The 24,120-nt window shown below is 46.7% G+C and overlaps 1 protein-coding gene across 1 annotated transcript in view; it reads right to left on the bottom strand.

Moving 5' to 3' along the window:
• Positions 1–3,175: 3,175 nt before the first annotated feature.
• Positions 3,176–24,120, bottom strand: part of VAMP8 (vesicle associated membrane protein 8) — a 42,735-nt gene continuing 21,790 nt past the window's right edge. Inside the window, exons 2-3 of the mRNA XM_040414522.1 lie at positions 7,393–7,557; positions 3,176–5,627 (exon numbers count right to left, since the gene is read on the bottom strand). Of these exons, the coding sequence (XP_040270456.1) occupies positions 5,484–5,627; positions 7,393–7,557 (309 nt within the window). The 3' untranslated portion in view covers positions 3,176–5,483. The remainder of the gene's footprint in view (positions 5,628–7,392; positions 7,558–24,120) is intronic.

Here is a 24,120-nt window from a genome sequence, read left to right as displayed (position 1 = left end):
TCCAGAATTCCTTGACTTTTCCTTCTTCTCCACTTTGAACAGCCCATCACAGGCTACAAAAAAAGAGTGATTTTGTAAATACTTTGCTTTACTTATCTAGTCCTGAATTTTCAGTAACATGAAGTTTTCTTCTTCGTTCACTTCAAAAGCTAAACTCTGCTGCCTTGTGGTTTACCATGACGCCGTGCATGATGGAAACTCCGATGACATTTTGGTTTTTTGGGTGGTGAAAAAAATGCAAAACGCGGTAACATTTTTTCTAAAAATGAGCCTTCAAAAAGTTGCAAGGCCCTATATTGTAACTTTTTAAAGACTAAATTCTGTAGCGCCGGTCTTGATAGATTTCCCCCTAGTGTCTAGCATAATGGCAGCGGTGTGTATATGTATTAATATTGATTTGACTGATGACTTGGTTTCACATAATGTCCCTATAACAAGTCTGAACAAAGTCCAGGGCACAAGCAGGAAGTGTTTTTAAGAAGGAAAAGGGGCTGAAGGCCTTCGATAAGTCTAATACTTGTCATATACATCAGATTTTGGCTTAAAGATCTCTCTCTCTCTCCTGACCCTCCCATACACATGCATGCTCAGTTCGGCCAAGCATGCATGTAAAAGGGCAGAAAGACGCCGTCAGACTCATCTAGCAGCAACTTACCCTCAAGAACAACAAACCGATCAGGCAATTGAAATCCAACTGCCTGATGAGGTCGGATGCAGACCCATTCATATCAACAGAGCTACAAAAATGCGGACAGCAGGCCGTGTGCGGTCCGTATCCGTATGTTCGTTCTGGCAAAAAGAAAGAACATGTCCTGTCCTATTGTTGTCCGTAAAAACATAGGGTGGGATGTGTGAAACGGAAAAATGCGGAACACACACAGCCGGTATTTGTGTTTTGCGGATCCGCGGCTTGCAAACTGCAAAACGGATACAGTGATGTGCATGGGGCCTTAAAGGGATTGTGCAGGCAGTATATGTTGATGACCTATCCACTGGATAGGTCATCAATATGCGATTAATGGTGGTCGAAAACCTGGCTCCATGCGAGCGCTGCTTCTTCTTCTTTACACGGTGTGTCGTCTTCCTTGTGGTGGCGGCGTAGTATGAATGGAGTGAGGACTAGTCATTACACTACACCGCCAAAACTTTCAAGATAAAGTGCAGTGTAATGAAGCAGTTCTCGCATGAAGCGCGGTCTCTTTTTCAAACAGCTGATCGGCAGGGGTGCCGCCCCCCCCCACCGATCAGATATTGATGACCTATCCTGACGATAGGTCATCAATATATACTAGCTGTACAATCAGTAGAAGGATTGTATCACATAATCTGCAGCCCTGGTGCCCTGTAGATTGGAATGACCACACACCATCTCACGAGCCATGCACTGGGCCTGTGTGGAGTGTGATGTGACACCATGTTCCTGCATAGGCCCAGGGTACTCCTACTAAATCCTAAGAAGGATTTGGAAAAGGGAAAAGCTTCTGCAGGTGGAATCTGTGAGGAGGGGGCTGCACGGCCCTGGAGGAGAAGGGCAAATTCCAATGTATGGAAGACACCTGTTACTGGGGAAAATATGGCCGAAAAACTGAGAACCTCAATGTTCTGCTCTCAGGAGCACAGGGGTCAATAACCGATTAAAAAGGGTTGTCCCACAAAAAATATTCTACAGTTTTTAAACCAGCACCTGGATCTGAATACTTTTGTAATTGCATGTAATTAAAAATTTTGCCTAGCCACTGAGTTATTCAATAAAATGTATCTGTATAGCGCCACCTGCTGTTTGTTTTTTTCTTATTTCTTCAAATTGCTCACTGAGATGGCCGCACATGCTCAGTTTCATCCTTCATCCACCTCCTGAGCTGTGATAGGCAGAGCATGGACACGCCTCCTTAGCTGCAGCAGAGAAGACACTCCCCTTGAGCTGCCAGCTTTATATAAATCTAGTAGCGCGATGAATGAGGAGATCTCTGGACCCATGTGAGGTACAGGGCTGGTTCTAGCTGTGTTAGAAAGAGGTTGTCATGAACCACCTGATGTCTGGTTTTCATTTTTTTACATTAGTCATGGGATAACCCCTTTAAAACATCTCTATGGTCACCAGAAGAATCACAGGAGAATATAGGAAAGAGGTCACCGCAAATCCGCAAATCCGCAAATCAAATCACACGGAAGCTGAACCAATTTAACTCTTTAATGCCAAGTAATTCCAGTTAAATTATAGAAGTTATAGAACAAACAGCTTCATATTCATTTATTTGAAGACAGATTTACAGGACTACAGCGGAGGCTAAAATCCCATGGCATCCCCTATATTCTGGTGTACAGCAGGAATGGTATTGTACAGTGCTTCCTGGCTGAGAATTATATTGCACATCCGCCCTCTGGTGTTTGGATTGAGTATTGCAAGTATATATTTTTTATTTTCACTTTCATATTAAATGGCGCTTCTTTTTTTTTATAGTCATATATATCTTTTATTAGATAATGACATGAAGGAAATCTCTGGGGCAAAATTGTATTTTTTAATTCTCCATTCCTAGTGCAGGAGTACTAAACCTATCCGTCAAGGAACCTAAAAGGAAAATGTATCTAATAATATTCAAATATATAGACATGAACTGGAAATAGTAAGTTTCTCTTGGCTGAGAACTAATTTTATTTTTCTCCATACTATAATTCATGTGCAGTAAATCCTCGATCCTGCAGAAAAATCAACTGTTGCTCTTAAAGGTGAGTCAGTTCTCCGGACATGTCTGTCTAAAGGTCCGTTCACACGTCCGCAAAATGGGTCCGCATCCGTTCCGCAATTTTGCGGACACATTCATTTTCAATGGGGCCAGAATGTGCTGTCCGCATCCGCACTTCCGGATCCGCACTTCCGTTTCGCAAAAAAATAGAACATGTCCTATTCTTGTCAGCAATTGCGGACAAGAAAAGGCGTTTTCCATGAGTGCGCCGGCGATGTGCAGTCCGCTAAATGCGGAACGCACATTGCCAGTGTCCGTGTTTTGCGGATCGCAAAACACATACGGACGTGTGAATGGACCCTTAGTGTGTGCTTGCATTACTCATAAAATAACAATGCTGGAACATCTTTGTTGTGATGTTGCTCTGTTATTCCTCCCTGAAATGAATAGATTGACAAATGGGTGTTACTGTTCCGCTTTTCAGAGGGATGTGTCCCTACAGTATTGAACGGCCCAATCAGTGCTGACAGAGAATGACAACACCCTCATTCAGACATTTTCCAGGAGGAATAACAGAGGGTCAAGCACAAGCATTTATTTACTAAAGCAGACATGTCAAGCAAAATTGTTTTAACAGTAGGTGGATTTACCTCTCAAGAACCTATAGGCACAGATTTCTGGCAGCTTAGACTCTTCATCTAGTGCCCTGGATGTCCTCCTGTAACTGCACATGGCAGGCATTAGCTATAATTCAGGGATGGCCAACCTGCGGCTTTCCAGCTGCTGTAAAACAACAACTCCCAGCATGCCCAGGCTGCCTACAGCTATCAGCCTACAGCAGGGCATGGTGGGAATTGTAGTTCTACAGCAGCTGGAGAGCTATATACACACCAGCAGGGTTGTCACCCTTCCCGACAACTGCTGCAGTGTCACACCACTTAGTCAATGTGAGATCGTGTATTTGAGCTGGAGTGAAAACACCGGTAAAGCACAATCACGTATCAAAAAGGAGAGAATCATGACAAAAATGTTCTCCGCTTGCATAGGCGCAGCCTGCTGATATAGCTCACACCGAAGAAATATACAAAAGGATGCTCGACCCGGCTATTAAAAAGACAAAAATAAAAAAAAAGCACTAAAATGTTACCGTATGCTCAGGCCGAGCTGCCAGAAAGGATGTTTAGGAGACATTTTTTTTTTTAAATCTGCCATTAAAGGTATTTTCCAGGTGTATAATATTGATGATCTGTCCTCAGGATAGGTCATCCATATCTACTTAGTGAGGGCATTGTGCTTGGTATTGCAGCTCAATCTCATTTACATGAATGGGACCGAACTACGCCTAGGCCACGTGACCGACCAGAGGCCTCTTCAAACGGTCAGACCCCCAGAGATCAGATATATTTATCACATGTCCTCAGCATAAGTCCTCTATATTATACTCCTAGAAGACCCCTTTAACATACATTTAGCTAAATTACATTCTTTTCGCATCAGTGATACATTTATTTTGTATGTACAAGCACAGGTCTTCCTCATCCCCACTGTGGTGTGACTTCCCTGTCCCCAATTGATGATCCACCATGACCAAGCAATCAATTTACACTAAAGAGGTCCAACTTTTATTATCCTATTGTTTTTAGGTCTAAAGTTCTGTGCAAACTAATTTCTTCATAGCGATTGGAGCCCTAAGTCCTGTGCATAGACTAAATACCTGTAGCCGCCACCAGAGGGAGCTTACTGAATACTGTGTTATTACTGTGATCAATATATATACAATATGCAGCCTGCTCCCCCTAGTGGTGGCTACAGGTAGTTAGCATATTCCTGCTTAAAGGGGTATCCCCATATAAGAAGTTACCCCCTGTTGGTGACAGTCTGATCACTGGGACCCCCACAATCACGAGAATGGAGGGAATAGATCGACTGGTTAAGCATGCCCCATGCTGCTCCATTCATTCTCTATGGATTAAGTATATCTCCAGCAGTCCCAAAGAGAATGAATGGAGCAGAAGTGCACATGCTCGACCTTGCTCCATCAGGACAGGGGTACAGGACCTCTATTCTCACGATCAGTGGGGGTTCCAGCAGTCGGACCTCCACCAATCCTTTAGTCATCTCCAGTGGATAGGGGATAAGAAGTTAGCGGAATACCCCTTTAATGGTTTGGTGACTGTAATATTACAATAGGTAGTAAAGCAATACATTATAAAAGGGCAATGGAGACGAGTAACAAAAAAACGTCTGCAGATAAGATTTAATAGTACCGTTTACAGATCACAGTGGAGGCCGCTATTTTGTAACGTCATGACATATGTCTAAGCTTATAGGGTAACTCTGGGCATTGTAGACTCTAGTCTCCCGGTCTGCTTGAAGCATAGTCATGACTTACCCCATACTCTGCATGAATAAATACTCCCTCTACTGGACAGATCAAGAGCCAGCAGGGCACGTCACATAGCCATTCCGTGGCCCTAATGCTTCACTTTAAACTACCACCTCCACTGTAAGCAAGCGCTGGCCGCCCCCAAAATCCAGGCAGCTTGGCACATTGCAAGAGCACAAAGGGTATTTGATCGGCTTAGCGATTTTCTGAAATTACAGAACATGGAAACTAGACATACATATAGACATGGCGGATATTAAAAACAGGATCCATTCATACACAGACAATTTATATCCCGTGGAGGGCGCACACAGTCGGTCACAATATCAGGATTCCTCGCCAGGGGTTCATTCGGGATCAGCACGAGTCTTCAGGGAAGGGATGAAGAAGAGCGTGGATATAGAGGATATCTATGTGGGGATGACCCCGGTGGCCAAGAGGATGATGAGCAGGACTATGACCCCAACAACGACGCAAATTATAGCGATCATCTTTGCGTTTTTCCACCAGTATTTCCTGGCAACTTTCTGCGATGTCGTCTTGAAGTGTTCAGACTGAAAAAAAAAAAAAAGGACAATAATAGGGATAAGAGACAATGAAGTAGATGATCTGGAGGGGAGAAGAGGCGCTCCACATATCCACACAAGCTGGCCACTTCATGGAAACCTCCTTCGAGGAGGATCCTACCATAAGGGTATGGCTGCACTGTGCGGCGAATTTTGCTGCGGATTTGCGGTGGATTTCAGCCTATCTGAGGAATATATGGACATACTGGGTCAATTTCTGCTGCAGAGGAGAGTGGGCAAGAATAAGATATGCCTACATCTCCAGCAATTCTGCTGAGGAAAACGCACAGTGTATACGCCATGTGTGGACGAACACTAAGGCCACCTGCACACGTTGCGGAATAGGTGCGAGCTTTCCACGCGGATTCATGTTCAGAAAAACCGCCGTGTGTTACAGTACCAGCAAAGTGTATAAGATTACACAGATCTCATGTACACTTTGCGGATATTTTCTGCGTGGAAAATCTGCAGCACGTCAATTAGGTTTGCGTTTTTCACCCTTTTTAGTAGAAGGGTGAGATCTCCAGCAAAACTGCATCTAATCCGCAATTAGAAATAAGGATTTTGGCGTGGATATGCTGCAGAAACGCACATATCTCTGCATGGAAATTCGTGTGGATCTTAAAGGCTACCTTCACACGGTTTACAGATTTTCGTGTGGATTTCTCTGTGTTTCCACACCAAATCCACATCTGTCGCTTGCGGATTTTCTTGCGGATTTGCCCCAATCTTACCCTTTGCAAAATGATGAAATTCACTTTAAAAATCCACACAAACAACTGACCTGCTGCAGGTTTTTAAATCAGCATGGTCGGTTAATTTCCAGATGGAAAAAGTAAGTGTACATGAGATTTAGCAAATCCCATTCACTTTGCTGCGTTTTTGTTGCACGAAAATCCGCAGGGAAAAAACACGCATAGTCTGCAAGGTGTGCAGAAACCCTGAAGCCACATGCACACAGTGCGTATTACGTGCAGAGTAACACAGTGCCAGATTTTCAAAGTATTATGTTCACAGGGTGGGAAAGTTGGTGGCGGAAGTTGGTCTGCGGTGCGGATTTTGAAATGTCAATCCTTTGTGCGGCCCTTCACAGCATATTTCACTCTCTGCAATGCAAAGGATGATATCTGGAGCAAATCAGAGTCAAAATCCGTAAGTAAGACATGCAGATACGGTGCGGAAATGCAGCGAATTCTGCATAAACTATACTGCCGTGTGCACGTAGCCTTAGTGTTGCCCAAGAGAGCAACTATAGGAACGCACCTGCTGCCCAGCCAAGCCCCCATGAGCTGCAGCAACTAGCCACCATACAGCTCTGCACCCACTGAATGGGTATTCTTATCTTCCTCTGGGAACCCCACCTAACCTGAAAAGGGGGGTCACTGTGTCCCCTTTATTGCTTTGCTCTGAACATCAGCGCCCTAACTACCTCCATGCAGAAACTGCAGCATGGGGCCGAGAACTCTGAAGGTGACCGGACACTAAACCAGCTCTGTGACCCCTTACTTTTCAGAATCTGTGGGGGTCTCAGAAATCAGACGCTTGTGACCATAGACTGATGGCCTACCCTGCCTGCTAGCTGGTATCACCACAGGTGACCTGAAGCGTACTGCCTACCCTATTTACTACTCCTGCAATAGCATCAAAAGCTTTTACTGCTGGGCCATGTGGTGCGGATCCTCGGAGGTCATGCATGTAGCTCTGCATGCTGGCTGGAATCACTCGGGGGTCCTATACGGAGAAGCATACTCACACTGGCCTCCAGGTCTTCCGTCACATTTCTCAAGTGGTCCAGGTTCTCCCCTCGAGCTAGGATTCGCTCCACATTTTGAGACATAATATTCTTCACACCCTCCACCTCACTCTGCAGGTCCCTCACGCGATCCGGGGCCACTTGGGCCGAAGCCCCTACTGTCTCCTGAAAATACAAAAATAAAGGAATGTTATTATACAGCATGACAGCAACCTGCAAGACCATTCCTTAGTTCTCGGGCACATCATATAGGTTATACTTACCCCGCTTCCCGGAACCCGCGTTGCTCCTGATGCCCGCACGGCCGCTGCAGCATCTCCCCGATGTGCGTATGAAAATATCCGGCCATGAGGGGGGGGAATGATGGGGGAATAGCAGGCCGCGATGGGAACAAGCCTCCCTAGCGTCACCCGCCATGCTAGGTAGGCTCGTCCGATCGCGGCCTGCGATTCGCTGACCAGAAAGCCTATACCACCCCCTCCACCCTTGTTGCTGGATGTTTTGATCCACGCAACGAGGAGATGCAGCAGCGGCCATGCGGGCATCAGGAGTGACGTGGGTTCCACTATAGCCATCAGACATTTTACAAGATGCATTTCAGGAAGACTTATCATCTGCACTTTTAATGCTAGTCTTGCACCTAAAGGTGTTGTCCCACGAAATACATAAAAAAAAAAAAAATAATAATAATGCACCTGGATCTGACTAGTTTTGTAATTGGATGTAATTAAAAACATTGTATGGCCACTGAGTAAATCTATCAAATCTATTTGTATAGCGCCACCTGCAGTTTTTTCTTTTCTTTATTTCTCTGTCCACCTGGCTGAGGTGGACGCACATGCTCAGTTCCATCATTCAATTGCTAAAAGTTACAGGGCGAGAGTGGCAGCAGAAAGGATGTGCCCCCTTGAGCGGTCAGCTTGATATAAATCTAGCAGAGCAATGAATGAGGAGATCTCTGGACCCATGTGAGGTACAGGGCTGGTTCTAGCTTTGTTAGAAAGAGATTGTCACGTACTATATGATGTCCGGGTTTTTTTTTTTTTTTACATGGGATAACTATAAAGTGTAACTCTGGACAAAGACTGAAAATTCATCTTTAGATCATATCCACGTTTCACATATCACATGTATGTGGTTATTCATTCAGATTCAGGTCTAGGCTTCAGCTGCGGCCTAGTAGAGGACAGTAGGTAATCTATGAAAAGGTTGAAATTCTGGTACAGAAAATTTTGAGGACTGACCCAAGCAGAGTTTACTAAGTGTTTAACGTGGCTGAGGTGCCGTGGACCTTCTTTAGTCATACGCCCTTCCCCTGAGGGGTATATCAGTGCATAAATGGAGAGCCATTCAGCTCTCAGAGATTGCTACCTGACGACCACTGTGAATTATAACCATACTATGGCCGGCCATGCACAGTCGTTCAGCCTACAGCTCTCTCTCCACACACATCCAAGTATGCAGAGAGGGGGAGAAAGAAAAAGCTTCAGGCAGGGGAAATTCAACATGCTCAATCCTCATCTCCCCCAAACCCCAAGCTGTCAGGGAAAAGTCAGGAGACCTCTCCCACACACTAGATCAGGCATCCTCAAACTGCGGCCCTCCAGCTGTTGTAAAACTACAACTCCCACAATGCCTTGCTGTAGGCTGATACCTGTAGGCTGTTCGGGCATGCTGGGAGTTGTAGTTTTGCAACAGCTGGAGGGCCGCAGTTTGAGGATGCCAGCTTTAGAGGGTTAGCAGATGCTGCCAAAAAAAACCCAAAAAAACGGAAGCCAATATTTATCTAAGAAACGTAGATAATTCAGGCATCAGATTTACTGTGCCTTTAACAGGACGGCGCGCGTCTGGTCGTATGAACCCAGCGCTGGCCTCAATAACCAAATCTATGTAAAATTTATTTTCTGAACATCTTGGAGGTTAGAGATCACAGAAGGAGGTTAGAGATCACAGAATATGTGGGGTGGGGGCGAGACTGAGGAAAAAAGAGGAAGGAACAAAAAATGTAAAAGGTCGTTAAGGATGTGGAAACCGCTTCTGTGAAAGATTTCAACCGAAGGCTTAAGACACAAATGGCGCCAAGTCATTAACGGCACACAGCCAAATGTGGTACTGCAGATTACAGGCAAACCCTCTGTAGCAATGGTATAAAATCAGCAGGAACATGAGGCAGTCTGTGTGCCGCCATATGGTACCTCCATAAAGCACTGCACCAATTCAGCATCCGTGAGAAGAAACCTCCATCTGCCTTCATTTTATTTCTTAGCAGATGCTCCTGGAACTGGATTAGAAATATCCCTGTAATTTTGTTCTGACAGTGGGCTGGAGCTTCAAATAAATGGGAACCGAGCGGCAGTACCTGGCATGGCCACTACACAGCGAGAGTGGAATTGCATGGCTGTGGTTACTTAGAAAGATTGTAAAGTGCGTTTAATGGGTTCTCTGGGCTTTTTCTATTGATGACCTATCCTTAGGATAGGTCATCAATATCAGATCGGCGGGGGTCCGACACCCAGCACCCGCCGCCAATCACCTTTACGGGAGGACGGTGCAGAGTACTGCGCACGTGCCATCTCCCTTCTCTCTTTCTGTCCGCCGCTACTGTCCCATAGACATACAGCGGAGGAGCAGGTAGAGAGAAGGGAGACAGCATGTGTGCACTGCATGCGCCGTCTCCCCGTACAGCTGGCGGGTGCTGGGTGTCGGACCCCCGTCATCAATAGAAAAAGCCCGGAGAACCTCAGAGACTCGGGGAGGACTACTACTAACATCATTGCTACTGCCTATACACAACTATTGGAACACGCCTACTCTGTCACATACTCCAGAACTGTGCCTTTGCTGCTGTATGAACTACTACTCCCATTATCTATTCAGTAAAGAGAGACTGGCCTGATCATTGACTTCATTAACCTTTTGCAGGCCCTGCACCTGCCCTCCTGCCTTGCACCCTACCAACCAACCATACACCATCAAAGACATCCCGACTAACACCAGGCAGGAGTCCCCAAAAGGCCCAGGGTGTGCCCCAAGGAACTCCGGCGTGTGTCCTCCATTCACTGCTGCACGGCCCCATGGAGCGCCAGTGTCAGGACAGCTACAGCGAACCACTACTACTCCTATCTGTGCCATTACTCCCACACCCATCCTCCTCATAGCTCTGCATGAGAAATGTTAGGTCTGTACAGCTCTTCAAACTCTGGTTACAAGTAAGAATGATTTACATTCACTGACGGCAATCAGGTGGAGAATGGCGAGTCTTTTCATTATACAATGAATATTCACATAAAAAAAAAGATCTAAAAAACTAAAGCACCAGCAGAAAACATCATAAAGTACACATGGCTACTCGTAGTCCTGGGAACTCATACAGGCCTTGGAATTTTGAAAAAACATGTGTTGGGTCCATGAGGTATTGGCAGGGGTGTAACAAGTAACTGCGATTACGGGCGACCCCCTCATCACTATTCGGCCAATGTCGTGCGACAATTTTTCATATGTCGTCGTGTAGACCTAGCCTTAATTTCATCAGCAGCTTCAGAGCATGAAAAGCACAAAATTATTTATTCTTGATGTAGACCATGATGTCACGGCACAGGGACAATACACACAGTGATGTCACGGCACAGGGACAATACACACAGTGATGTCACGGCACAGGGACAATACACACAGTGATGTCACGGCACAGGGACAATACACACAGTGATGTCACGGCACAGGGACAATACACACAGTGATGTCACGGCACAGGGACAATACACACAGTGATGTCACGGCACATGGATGATACACGCAGTGATGTCACAGCACAGGAATAATACACGCAGTGATGTCACGACACGGGGATAACACACACAATGGGGGAGATGTATCATGATCTATGTTTGCTAGCTCAGTCTATATATCTCCTGCGTCACCGGAGGATGCACTTGAGTTATGGCGAGGGGCACAACTAATTACACATTAAGCTTATCCTCTGACAGACTGTGCGCCCTTATTGAAAACGATGCCAACTTGTAGCTGGTGCAGACTTCATTCATCATTTACTCCAGAAAACTGGCATAAATTACGATACATGTGGTGGGGTGACAACGGCCCTGCCCATACCATGCCCTCGCCACGTCCACTTTTCAGAAAGGGTGCTATAGAAATGCCAATTGTGGCTAAATTTAGTCAAAATGCAGTCCAAAAATTCACAAACCCGGGTTTTGCAAATTATGGGGGAAGATAAATCTCACCCAGTGATTTCGTAGCACAGGAGGTGACCAAAGGTTACCTGTGACCTCACAGCATAAAAAATAACGATGTCACTGGCAGGTATAACGCACTCATGATGTCACAGTGCAGGAGTAATGAAGATGTAACGCTGTAGAGAAGGGATCATTCATACATCATTTGTCACAGAGGGGCCCCAAAATAACAATAGATTGGAACGTGCTTATATCCTATGGGAATGGAGAGAGGTTGAGGCCATACTTGGAAGCCACTCAGACAGCAGCATTGAGAAGTCTTTCTTTCCTATCAAAGTAATTAAACAGAAAAATCTTCATTCTTCAAGGGATTTTCTGCTCCTTACACAGAGTCCTTTATTCAGAGGTTTTCTTTCACCACCCAAGATCTGGTGTCCCGAGCATGCCAGCAGTGCACCCAACCCTAGCCACGGACTAATGATTTCTATGGAGCTCAATATTTATTTGCTCTTGTGGTTACTTGTAATGACAAAACACCTCAAGTCTTCACATCTACATGATTACATCGGCTTCAAGAAGCTCACAAGGAAATGCTCCTAGTTTTTTTTTCAACTGGGGAAATGTACCTAAATCTACACTATACCGAGTGCATAAAAAAAATCAAGCACACAGTCATGCAACCTCCATAGGTAAACACAGGGGTGCACCACCAATGAGGCCAGGTGAGGCAATCACCTCAGGCAGCACCAGGTAGGGGCAAGAGGGGAGGCAGCCGAAGGGAAGGGGTTAGGTTAAGAAATTGACATGGGAGGGGGTTTTTTCGTCTTAGGCAGCTGAAAGGCTAGGTGCACCCCTGGGTAGGGCTGTAACAATTAATCGATGTAATCGAGAATTCGTTTTGATCATGTGACCATGGAGCATGAGTGAAGTGAAGCCCATCACTCACCGCTCCGTCGCCTCCCGTCGGCACCGCGCTGCACTGTCCTGGGCCTGGCATGCACACATCGTCAGGTCCCAGTGCATGTTGGGAAGAAGAAGATGCTGTGGTCCTTCTCCTGGGGACTCCATACCAGCCAGCCATGCACTCTGCCAGGAAAGGTAAGTATTACAGGGGGGGAGGGGCATGGAGGGGCTGATGGCAGTGGGGGACATGGCATGGAGGGGCTGATGGCAGTGGGGGACATGATGGCATGGAGGGGCTGATGGCAGTGGGGGAGATGATGGCATGGAGGGGCTGATGGCAGTGGGGACATGATGGCATGGAGGGGCTGATGGCAGTGGGGGACATGATGGCATAGAGGGGCTGATGGCAGTGGGGGACATGATGGCATAGAGGGGCTGATGGCAGTGGGGGACATGATGGCATAGAGGGGCTGATGGCAGTGGGGGACATGATGGCATAGAGGGGCTGATGGCAGTGGGGGACATGATGGCATAGAGGGGCTGATGGCAGTGGGGGACATGATGGCATAGAGGGGCTGATGGCAGTGGGGGACATGATGGCATAGAGGGGCTGATGGCAGTGGGGGACATGATGGCATAGAGGGGCTGATGGCAGTGGGGGACATGATGGCATAGAGGGGCTGATGGCAGTGGGGGACATGATGGCATAGAGGGGCTGATGGCAGTGGGGGACATGATGGCATAGAGGGGCTGATGGCAGTGGGGGACATGATGGCATAGAGGGGCTGATGGCAGTGGGGGACATGATGGCATAGAGGGGCTGATGGCAGTGGGGCACATGGCATAGAGGGGCTGATGGCAGTGGGGCACCTGGCATAGAGGGGCTGATGGCAGTGGGGCACCTGGCATAGAGGGGCTGATGGCAGTGGGGCACCTGGCATAGAGGGGCTGATGGCAGTGGGGCACCTGGCATAGAGGGGCTGATGGCAGTGGGGCACATGGCATAGAGGGGCTGATGGCAGTGAGGCACCTGGCATAGAGGGGCTGATGGCAGTGGGGCACCTGGCATAGAGGGGCTGATGGCAGTGGGGCACATGGCATAGAGGGTCTGATGGCAGTGGGGCACATGGCATAGAGGGGCTGATGGCACTGCGGGGAGCTAATGATGGCACGGGGGGGGGGCCTGATGAGTTTTTATAAAGGAAAATGTGCTTTTAATTCATTTTTATTCTTATTAGAGTACTCGATTAATCGTTGGATTAATTGATAGAATACTTGATTACTAAAATAATCGATAGTTGCATCTCTACCCCTGAGCAAACACTGTTAGTAGCAAGCGCTATACTGAAGAACTCATCTTATGCCACAACGCTTGGAACATTTGTGATGTGCTCGATCTGCAGTATCCTAAAACAAGGACACCTCAAAAGGTTGATTGTTCTAATGTTGTATTGCTAAGTGAAATGTTGTGACTTATTGCATTTGTATGCCGAATAACAGTCAGGGTTAACTCCTTGACTAAACACCTTTGAGGTTACTAGAAGATGGACCTGGGTCCACCCCCCCTCCCCCCTCTAGTTAGTGGAAAGTCTATTCTAGCTGTGCTACTAAGAGGACACAGGATTAGGGCTAAGTCCAAGAGAATGATCATCTCTGAAACACTTACAGCTAAGAAGAAGTTAGAAGGTCAAGAATCTGCACCTTGTGGCCTGGGAATTGCAGAAATGGTTAACGAAAACAGAATTGCATGCCTGTAGTTATTTGGGAAGATTGCAAAGCGAACTTAAGGGCTCATGTACACGAGCGTACTGGCTCCGTGCCCGTATTGCGGACTGCAAACAGCCGATCCGCAATATACAGACACTGGCCGTGTGAACTCCATGTTGCGGATGTGGACCCAATGACTTCAATGGGTCCACAATCTGCCAGATACGACCAAAGATAGGACTTCACCTATCTTTTGCGGAGTGGAGATACAGGTCAGAAACACTCTGTGCCTCCGCACCGCACAAAGATAGAACATGCTCTATCTTTGACCGCATCTTGCGGATCACGGACCCATTCAAGTCAATGGGTCCACATCCGTATACAAAGTGCACACCTCCAGTGCCCGTGCATTGCAGACCATTATTTGCGGTCCGCAGCACAAGCACTGAGCCATTACGCTTGTGTGTATGAGCCCTAAGAGTGAGACTCAGGGAAGACTACTACTACCATCATTGTTGCCATTTATACACAGATATTGGGAAAAGACTACACTGTAATGTACTTTGGGACTTTGCCTATTGCTAGTACTCAGAATTACTTAAAATAGATATAGTGGATATATAACATGTATTAATAAATTAGAAAATTCATGAGGAGTTTGAACGTGCTTCTAAAATTACCTTTAAAAGGGAGTCTGTCAGCACATTTACCCCTTTTTAACAGTTCCCATAGCGCTGTAGCCGCAACACAGATGATTAAAACGGTACCTTTATATGCTTTTGTGGACTTGTAAAACTGCCAAAAACAAACTTTGATGCATATGTAAATGAGGGGTCGCAAGTGCCCAGGGGCGGCGTCCACCGCGTTGGTGCCCAGGCAGCTCTGCCTTTTCGGCTCTTATCTCCGCCCAGCCTCTTCCTCTGCCCGCCAATCTGTTTTCTCTCCCCCTCAGCGAGATCCCACGCCTGCGCGCTGACTTCCTTGGCCGGGGCATGCACACTGCGATGCCCATTGCTGGCACGGCATCGCAGTAGCTTATGCGCATGCGCCGGCTAACGGATCAAAGAGATGAATGTACCTCTGTTGGCTCTCTGTCTGCAGTGACAGCTGCTCGCTCTGCTTTCCTCCTCTTCTCCTGCGCCGATGGACCGCCTCCTTTCTGCAGTTTTTGCGCCTTTAGCCGGCGCATACGCATAAGCTACTGCAATGCCGTGCCAGCAATGGGCATCGCAGTGCGCATGCCCCGGCCAAGGAAGTCAGCGCACAGGCACGGGATCTCGCTGAGGGGGAGAGAAAACAGATGGGCGGGCAGAGGAAGAGGCTGGGCGGGGATAAGAGCCGAAGTGGCAGAGCTGCCTGGGCACCAACGCAGTGGACGCCGCCCCTGGGCACCAACACGGTGGACGCCGCCCCTGGGCACTTGCGAGCCCTCATTTACATATGTATCAAAGTTCGTTTTTATCAGTTTTACAAGTCCACAAAAGCATATAAAGATACCGTTTTAATCATCTGTGTTGCGGCTACAGCGCTATGGGAACTGTTAAAAAGGGGTAAATGTGCTCACAGACTCCCTTTAACTAGACATGGGGTAAAGGGCAGATGCCCTAATGATAAAAATAAAGAGGTGCTCACCCATCAGCTACACTATCTCACTATCTAACCTACACTGACTATCTGTATTAAATATATGAGCTAACTAACTAACTAACTATCTGTATTATACAGTATATATGAGCTAACTAACTAATGTAATTGGATAAGGAATAGGATCCAGATGAAAGCACAGAGCACAGCAATGTCACTGCTCTCTCTCTCAGAACAGCAGAAAATGGCTGCTGGGGAGTTTCTTATATAGTAAGGGGTAGGCAGCTTTCCTATTGGTTGCTAGGGGTGTTGCTAAGCTCTGACAAAGATATTGCAGCCTTCTCATTGGCCCACATGCAAGAAGGGAGGGTACTGATGAAAAAAAAAAAAAAAAAAAAAAAAAAGCTAGAATATTCGCGATTACAAATATATAGCACAAAATTCTACATCTTCGCGAATTCTCGAAGTAGAATATTCACGATCAACACTATTGTGCACCCGCCATGGCTTCCCTACTGCCCTGTACAATATATAATGGTGGAAGTCTCAGCAGTGACCGACACAAAGCCGACAGACTCCGGCAGTATCGGTTATGCAGGCAGAACGAGTTCTATGACTGACGGTGTCATCCAGTGTCGCAATGTAAGCTGAGGATTGTGCTGGCCAACCCTTGTCTCCACATCACTGCACAAAAGCAATTAAAGCGGCTCATGCAGGTTTTATGAAAAATGCTCTTAGAACAGTTTATAGTTCAGTCTATGGGACTACAAGTGCTTAAAGGGAACCGGTCACCGGGATTTTGGGTATAGAGCTGAGGACATGGGTTGCTAGATGGCCGCTAGCACATCCGCAATATCCAGTCCCCATAGCTCTGTATGCTTTTATTGTGTAAAAAAAAAAACGATTTGATACATATGCAAATTACCCTGAGATGAGTCCTGTACGTGAGAGGAGTCAGGGACAGGACTCATCTCAGGTTAATTTGCATATGTATCAAATCGTTTTTTTTTACACAATAAAAGCACACAAAGCTATGGGGACTGGGTATTGCAGATGTGCTAGCGGCCATCTAGCAAACCATGTCCTCAGCTCTATACACAAAATCCAGGTGACAGGTTCCCTTTAAGTAGCTGGTGTACTTTACATTGAGGCTATAGGTCACAGCAACTGTGGACAGGGTCGTACAGCAGTTACACATAAGTAATGACTGTGCCTTTTAGGCTCCATTCACACGTCCGCAATGTGTTTTGCGGATACACGGAGTCACGGATCCGCAAAACACGGAAAGCGGCAATGTGCGTTCCGCATTTTGCGGACCGCACATTGCCGACATAATAGAATATGCCTGTTCTTGTCCGCAATTGCGGACAAGAATAGGACATGTTCTATTTTTTTGTGGAAACGGAAGCACGGATGCGGAAGTGCGGATCCGCAAATGTGGATGCGGACAGCACATTCCGTCCCCATAGAGAATGAATGGGTCCGCACCCTTTCCGCAAAATTGCGGAAAGGATGCGGACACATTTTGCGGACGTGTGAATGGAGCCTAAATCAGCAGGCACCGTACAGGCTGTTCCAGGGCACATTCGCTTGCACAAGTGAATTCCTTTGTGCGCAGTATAGGACACCAGGGAGCACAGCAAATAAACTTTCCTACGGAGACGGCCGCATTGATTTTTAGCATGTGTGCCATCATGTACGTGTGTAGACCCGCTGCGCCTATATGCACACTGCCAGTATATTTAACCCATTCCGGTGCCCGAGAGGCACACAGCTCTTGACGTCCCCGTCATGAAAGCTTAGATAAATGTTATGGAACAGATTTGTAAAAATTACACAATTCTTAGCTCCATTAGGGTCATTGATGGCATGGGCCCCGCTCCACCAGGACCATCGTTTCCCTTCCCCTGGTCTCCGTATTTGATTTTTCACTCTCCCCTTCCCATCTTGCTAGGATATGCCATTGCCTTATGATCAGTGGGGGTCCGACCTCTGCAAGCTCCACCAATCTGAATAACGAAGAGGCTACAGAGCCGCCCGCTAGGTGGGGTACTGAAGCGTGGCCTCATTCAAGTGAACCTTAAAGGGGTTAGGGTACTTTCACACTAGCGTTTATCTTTTCCGGCACTGAGTTCCGTCCTAGGGGCTCAATACCGGAAAAGAACTGATCAGTTTCATCCCCATGCATTCTAAATGGAGAGTAATCCGTTCAGGATGCATCAGGATGTCTTCAGTTCAGTCACTGAACAGCGTTTTGGACGGAGGAAATACCACAGCACAGCGTCCAAAATTCCGGATTAGTTGCCGGAATGCCGGATTTACATTGAAATGTATTAAAAATACCGGAATGCCAGATCTGTCCTTCCGGTCTGCGCAGACTGGTAGAAATGTGAAAAAAAAATAGAAACGGATCCGTTTGTCCGTATGACAAATGGAGAGAGACGGATCCGTTATTGCAATGCATTTGTGAGACGGAACTGCTCGCCGGATCACTCTGCCACAAGTGTGAAAGTAGCCTAATCTGCCATTTATTTAATTTTTTAGTGCCGCCCCCTTTAACGGATTAAGCGCTTTAACAGTGATAAGGTTGAAAATGTTCCTACCAGGCCAAAGCTGAGCTCCCTGTGCTCCCCGGTGTATTTAGGTGGTAGGCACTTCCTGGACCACGTGCCATACATTCGGCATGCGATCCTAGCCTGGTTACAACATGGGTTGCACCTGCGCAGTCAAGCAGCTTCTGGAGCTGTGAGCAGTCAGTGCCCGAGGCTGCCTGACTGCGCAGACGCAACCCATGTAGATCACTGGTTGTAACCAGGCTAGGATCACATGCCGAATGTATGGCACATGATCCAGGAACTGCCCACTACCTAAATACACCGGGGAGCGCAGGGTGCTCAGCACTGGCCCCATAGGAATATTTTCAAGCTTATCACTGTTAGGGCTCACGCACATGACCATATGTGTTTTGTGGTCCGCAAAACACGGATCTGCAAAAATAAAAACGGATAACATCCGGGTGACATCCGTATTGCATCAGTTTTTTGTTTTTTTTTTGCAAATCCATTGTAACAATGCCATAGGACATGTGGACATACGAAAACGGAATGCACACGTAATTTCTGGGTTTTTTTGCGGACCCATTGAAGTGAATGTGTTCTGTTTTCTTACAGACCCGTATGCGGAACCAAACGGAAAAAAATATGTTTGTGTGCCTGAGCCCTTAAAGTGCTTAGCAACAAAAACTAAACTTTCCCTTAGTACTGGATGTGGTGTTTTTACACAAAAAATGATAATTACTAATGTCCTAAGGACTAAATTACACCTATTAATCCAGCACCTACTTATATGCCTAGTACTTAACTTTTATTGGTATGCTTCTAATAGTGCTGCTTCTAACTTAAAGGGTTTCTATCACTTCGTTTCACCTATTTAGCTTTCAGACACTAGCGATCCGCTAGTGTCTGCTTTATCTAACCATCCTAATATAAGAGCTTATTGTCCTGCCGTTTAGCTAAAAAAATAACTTATATAGATATGCAAATGAGCCTCTAGGTGCTATGTGGGCGTGATTAGCACCTAGAGGCTCCGTCTACCTTAACAAACTGCCGCCGCCCAGCACGTCCCTCCAGCCCGCCCATCTCCTCCGGAATGCGATGCTCCTTGTGCGCGTCTGTATTCGGCGCATGCGCAGTTAATGTCTGACCGCTTCCCTGCTCAGACATCTCCACTGCGCCTGTTCCTCGGAGCACTATGACGTCATCGGCGCAGGCGCAGTGGAGATGTCTGAGCAGGGAAGCGATCAGACATTCACTGCGCATGCGCCGAATACGAGGAGCATCGCATTCCGGAGGAGATGGGCGGGCTGGAGGGACGCGCTGGGCGGCGGCAGTTTGTTAAGGTAGACGGAGCCTCTAGGTGCTAATCACGCCCCCATAGCACCTAGAGGCTCATTTGCATATCTATATAAGTTATTTTTTTAGCTAAACGGCAGGACAATAAGCTCTTATATTAGGATGGTTAGATAAAGCAGACACTAGCGGATCGCTAGTGTCTGAAAGCTAAATAGGTGAAACGAAGTGATAGAAACCCTTTAACTACATATTTAAAATTCCAGTGCATCGCAGACCTTTCTCGTCTATTCAATTTGCTATTGGGTATTGCGCCACCAGATTTATTAGTGCAGGGTTCGATCACTACTGCTTAACTGGCTGCGCGCTGCCAGTATAGTGTGAGCTCAGTGTGTCGATTCCCCCTGTGCTAGTTAGGCTGCAACGATGTACTGCATTAAAACTGAAGCTTCACGCTGCCCCCCGACATGTTTCACCGTGAACCGGCGTCTTCAGGGGTTAGGGCAGAGTGTGAGCGTGTCTCCTTCCGAATGGGCTCTTGCACACAACTGTATCCATTTTTGAGATCTGCAAATCCTAGAGATTTACAGCCATCTCCAAGCCTTAACACTGGGTTCAGACCTGAGCGTATTTGATATGCGCGTTTTTGTCGTGCGTATTTGTCGCGCGTTTTTGTCCATAGTCAACGTGCGTATTACGCGCGTTTGTGTGATTGACAGCAGTGTCCTATGGCCGCAAACGCACGACAAAACGCCCCAAAGAAGCTCAAGAACTTGTTTATGCGTCGGGCGTTTTTCAGCGCGTTCGAACGCGCTGTAAAACGCGAAAATGTGAACCAGTCCCATGGGGAAGCATTGGTTTGCATCGGTTATGCGTTTTACAGCGCGTTCGAACGCGCTGTAAAACGCGCAAGTGTGAACTTAGGGTTAAAGGGGTTATCAAACCAATAACACTGATCCACAGAAGGAAGGATAATTGTTTAATCTCTGTTGGTTCAGACACTGTGACCTCCAGTGATCACGAGAGGAGGGGTCCACAAGGGCCACATGTGAATGTGCATTACCGCTACATTTACATCTATGGGAGTGGCGAATACATGACTCTCATAGAAGTAAATGGAGTAGCGGTCACACATGTGCACTATTGCTCCATTCACCTGGAAGACATCATCATGAATACAACATGACTGTACAAAACAAGCATGAAATAATTTTCTATAGGTGACAACAAGGCACAAAACTACAAAAACAACCCTATAAATGTATATGTCATCTAACACCCCGACTACTGGGACTGGGAATTTAGGCTTCTGACTTCAATTTCTAGGCAATATTCAGATTAAAGAGGACCTTTCACCTGAAAATGAAAGTTAAACTAAAGATATAGCCTTACTTACATGCCCCAGGTATTGCTTATTCAGTCATTCATTTTTCAATCAGTGCCCCCATTTGTCCGCGCTGCCCCCTGGAATATTTGCCGCCTTGTATGCTAATGAGCCAATTTATTAAAGGCTATGTACACCTTTGGAGGCATTTTTTTTTATGATTGTATTTTACTCATTTTTGGCTAAAAATCATATTTTCAATTGGCTTTTATTAAAAAATATTGAGCCATTCTGTCACAAAGGGATAACTGTTTAGCTAGCTGTGTGACTGGTACTTTCACTTTGTGCCGGTCATCTAATAAACCTTATCTCTAAACTACTGAGAGGTCATAAACACTTATTTAAGCCACATTCTTATCAGTAAGAGAAGGATTGAGCTAGAATGAGTGTTTATAAGGTCAGAGAGCAGAGATAAGGAGCCTGTCTGCTCCCCAGATGACGGGGGAAAAAACATATTTTTAATAAAGAGCCATTGAAAAAATGATTTTAGCTCAAAATAAGTATTGCAATAATAATAAAAAATTGCCCCCAAAAAGTGTACACAGCCTTTAAAGAGAATCTGTCATCAGCGACCTCCAGGGGCGGATTGGCCATAAACCTTACAGGGAAAGTTCCCGGAGGGCTGATGCCCAGGGGGCCGCATAGGCCCTCCTCAAGGCTGGCCAGTGAAAGTTTTTGGGGATGTATTTTGTGCTGCTGGTGGCAGTATTTTGTGATGAACTATATAAAACCTCCGATACGTTGCCAGGACTCAAAATGCTGCAGGTCCCAAAAAGTGACGTGGGTCAAATTCACACAGTAGAATAATGCGTTTTGTGCTTGTCGTGTTGGGGGAAGGAAGCATATTGGTGGAGACTGAGTGTCTTCTAGGTCTACATCTGCTGATGAAAATCCTGTGATATAAAGAAGGTCTCTGGTAATCCTGTAGTAGCACGGTCCTATCTAAAACGCAGTATTTTTCTGATGGACTGTGGCATTTGGCTCTGTTGGGGTGGTATAATGTGCCAAGATATGGTATTGCTGGCCCTGCCTTCCATCAATTTGGACCCGACTACAAAACTTTTAGTACTTTTAGTATTTTATCCAGGGCCACTTTAAGTCCCCAGTCCGTCCCTGGTGACCTCCCTATCAAATTGTTTGCATAGACACATAGCTGTGGTTCACCAAATGCTGTTTTTCTTTTGCTCTTAATATGCAAATTAGGCCTTTGGTGCAATGAGGGTGTCGCCATTGCTCTCGCTGCAGCCAAGCATCACTCCTTTCTGTGCCTCCCTCACTGTTTTGACACTGCCTGGCCTTGTCAAGCAAAGCATCAAGGGAGGAGCTGGCTACAGAACGGAGTGGTGCTGGTGTGTAACAAGAGCAATGGTGACGCCCTTATTGCACCAAAGATTTAATCTGCATATTAAGAAAAAGTATCATAACTCAGGAACGGAGCCTCGGATCAACAAAAGAAAAACTGAGTTTTAATCAGGTGAACTACAGCTATGTGTCTATGCAAACAGTTGGATAGGGAGGTCGCTGGTGACAGATTCCCTGTGACAATATTTGTGACTTTTCTACTAAAGAAAACTGGCAAAGTTAGCACATGACCCCCCCTATCATATGGATCCTGAATACTATTGTATCATAAAACTAAAAGCTGAGTGGAGTGTTTATTAATAGGGGTCCCATCTCATGGCCCCAAAAATATAATCTTGTCATGTCTGTTTCTTTGGACGTGTTTTAAAGGTGCATGTACTATTTAAACAATGCCATTATTGTCATTTTGTGGAGGAGGATTCTAAATTTACTACATACTTCTGTATGGTTCTTTAGTATACTTCTCAAGGACAAAGATTCAGTTACAGTAATCTGGAGGTGTAATTACATCCAGGCCAAGGGAAATAAAAAGCAGGATATATAGGGCCTCAAGTATACAAGCCCTCATGAGGTGCAACACAAAATTGTGGAGGTATTAAACCCAGCTATTGAGGGTATATGGGCACTCTTACAAGGGGCTCTCCCATGATTAATGTTAAAACTGAAAATCAGACATCATATAGTACATGACAATCTCTTTGTAACAAAGCTAGAACCAGCCCTGCACCTCACATGGATCCAGAGATCTCCCCATTCATTGCTCCAATTAACTCTGCTAGATTTATTTTAAGCTGGCTGCTTGGGGATGGGGGTGTCCTTATAGCGACAGCTCAGGGGGAGTGTCCTTTTTGCTGCACCTCTTTTCCTATCACAGCTCAGGGGCTGCCTTTTCAGCTGCTGCTCTCTCACCATCACAGCTCATGGGCTGCCTTTCCTGCTGCTGCTCTCTCACCATCACAGCTCATGGGCTGCCTTTCCTGCTGCTGCTCTCTCCCTATCACAGCTCAGGGGCTGCCTTTTCTGCTGCTGCTCTCTCACCATCACAGCTCAGGGGATGCCTTTCCTGCTGCTGCTCTCTCCCTATCACAGCTCAGGGGCTGCCTTTTCTGCTGCTGCTCTCTCACCATCACAGCTCATGGGCTGCCTTTCCTGCTGCTGCTCTCTCCCTATCACAGCTCAGGGGCTGCCTTTTCAGCTGCTGCTCTCTCCCTATCACAGCTCAGGGGCTGCCTTTTCAGCTGCTGCTCTCTCCCTATCACAGCTCAGGGGCTGCCTTTTCTGCTGCTGCTCTCTCACCATCACAGCTCAGGGGCTGCCTTTTCTGCTGCTGCTCTCTCCCTATCACAGCTCAGGGGCTGCCTTTTCTGCTGCTGCTCTCTCCCTATCACAGCTCAGGGGCTGCCTTTTCTGCTGCTGCTCTCTCACCATCACAGCTCATGGGCTGCCTTTCCTGCTGCTGCTCTCTCCCTATCACAGCTCAGGGGCTGCCTTTTCAGCTGCTGCTCTCTCCCTATCACAGCTCAGGGGCTGCCTTTTCAGCTGCTGCTCTCTCCCTATCACAGCTCAGGGGCTGCCTTTTCTGCTGCTGCTCTCTCACCATCACAGCTCAGGGGCTGCCTTTTCTGCTGCTGCTCTCTCCCTATCACAACTCAGGGGCTGCCTTTTCTGCTGCTGCTCTCTCCCTATCACACTTCAGGGGCTGCCTTTTCTGCTGCTGCTCTCTCACCATCACAGCTCAAGGGCTGCC

The sequence above is a fragment of the Bufo bufo genome, chromosome 1 (assembly GCF_905171765.1).
Source record: "Bufo bufo chromosome 1, aBufBuf1.1, whole genome shotgun sequence".
Lineage (NCBI taxonomy): Eukaryota > Metazoa > Chordata > Amphibia > Anura > Bufonidae > Bufo > Bufo bufo.
The sequence above is the reverse complement of the archived record's forward strand: the minus strand, read 5'-3'. Positions and strand labels throughout refer to the sequence as shown.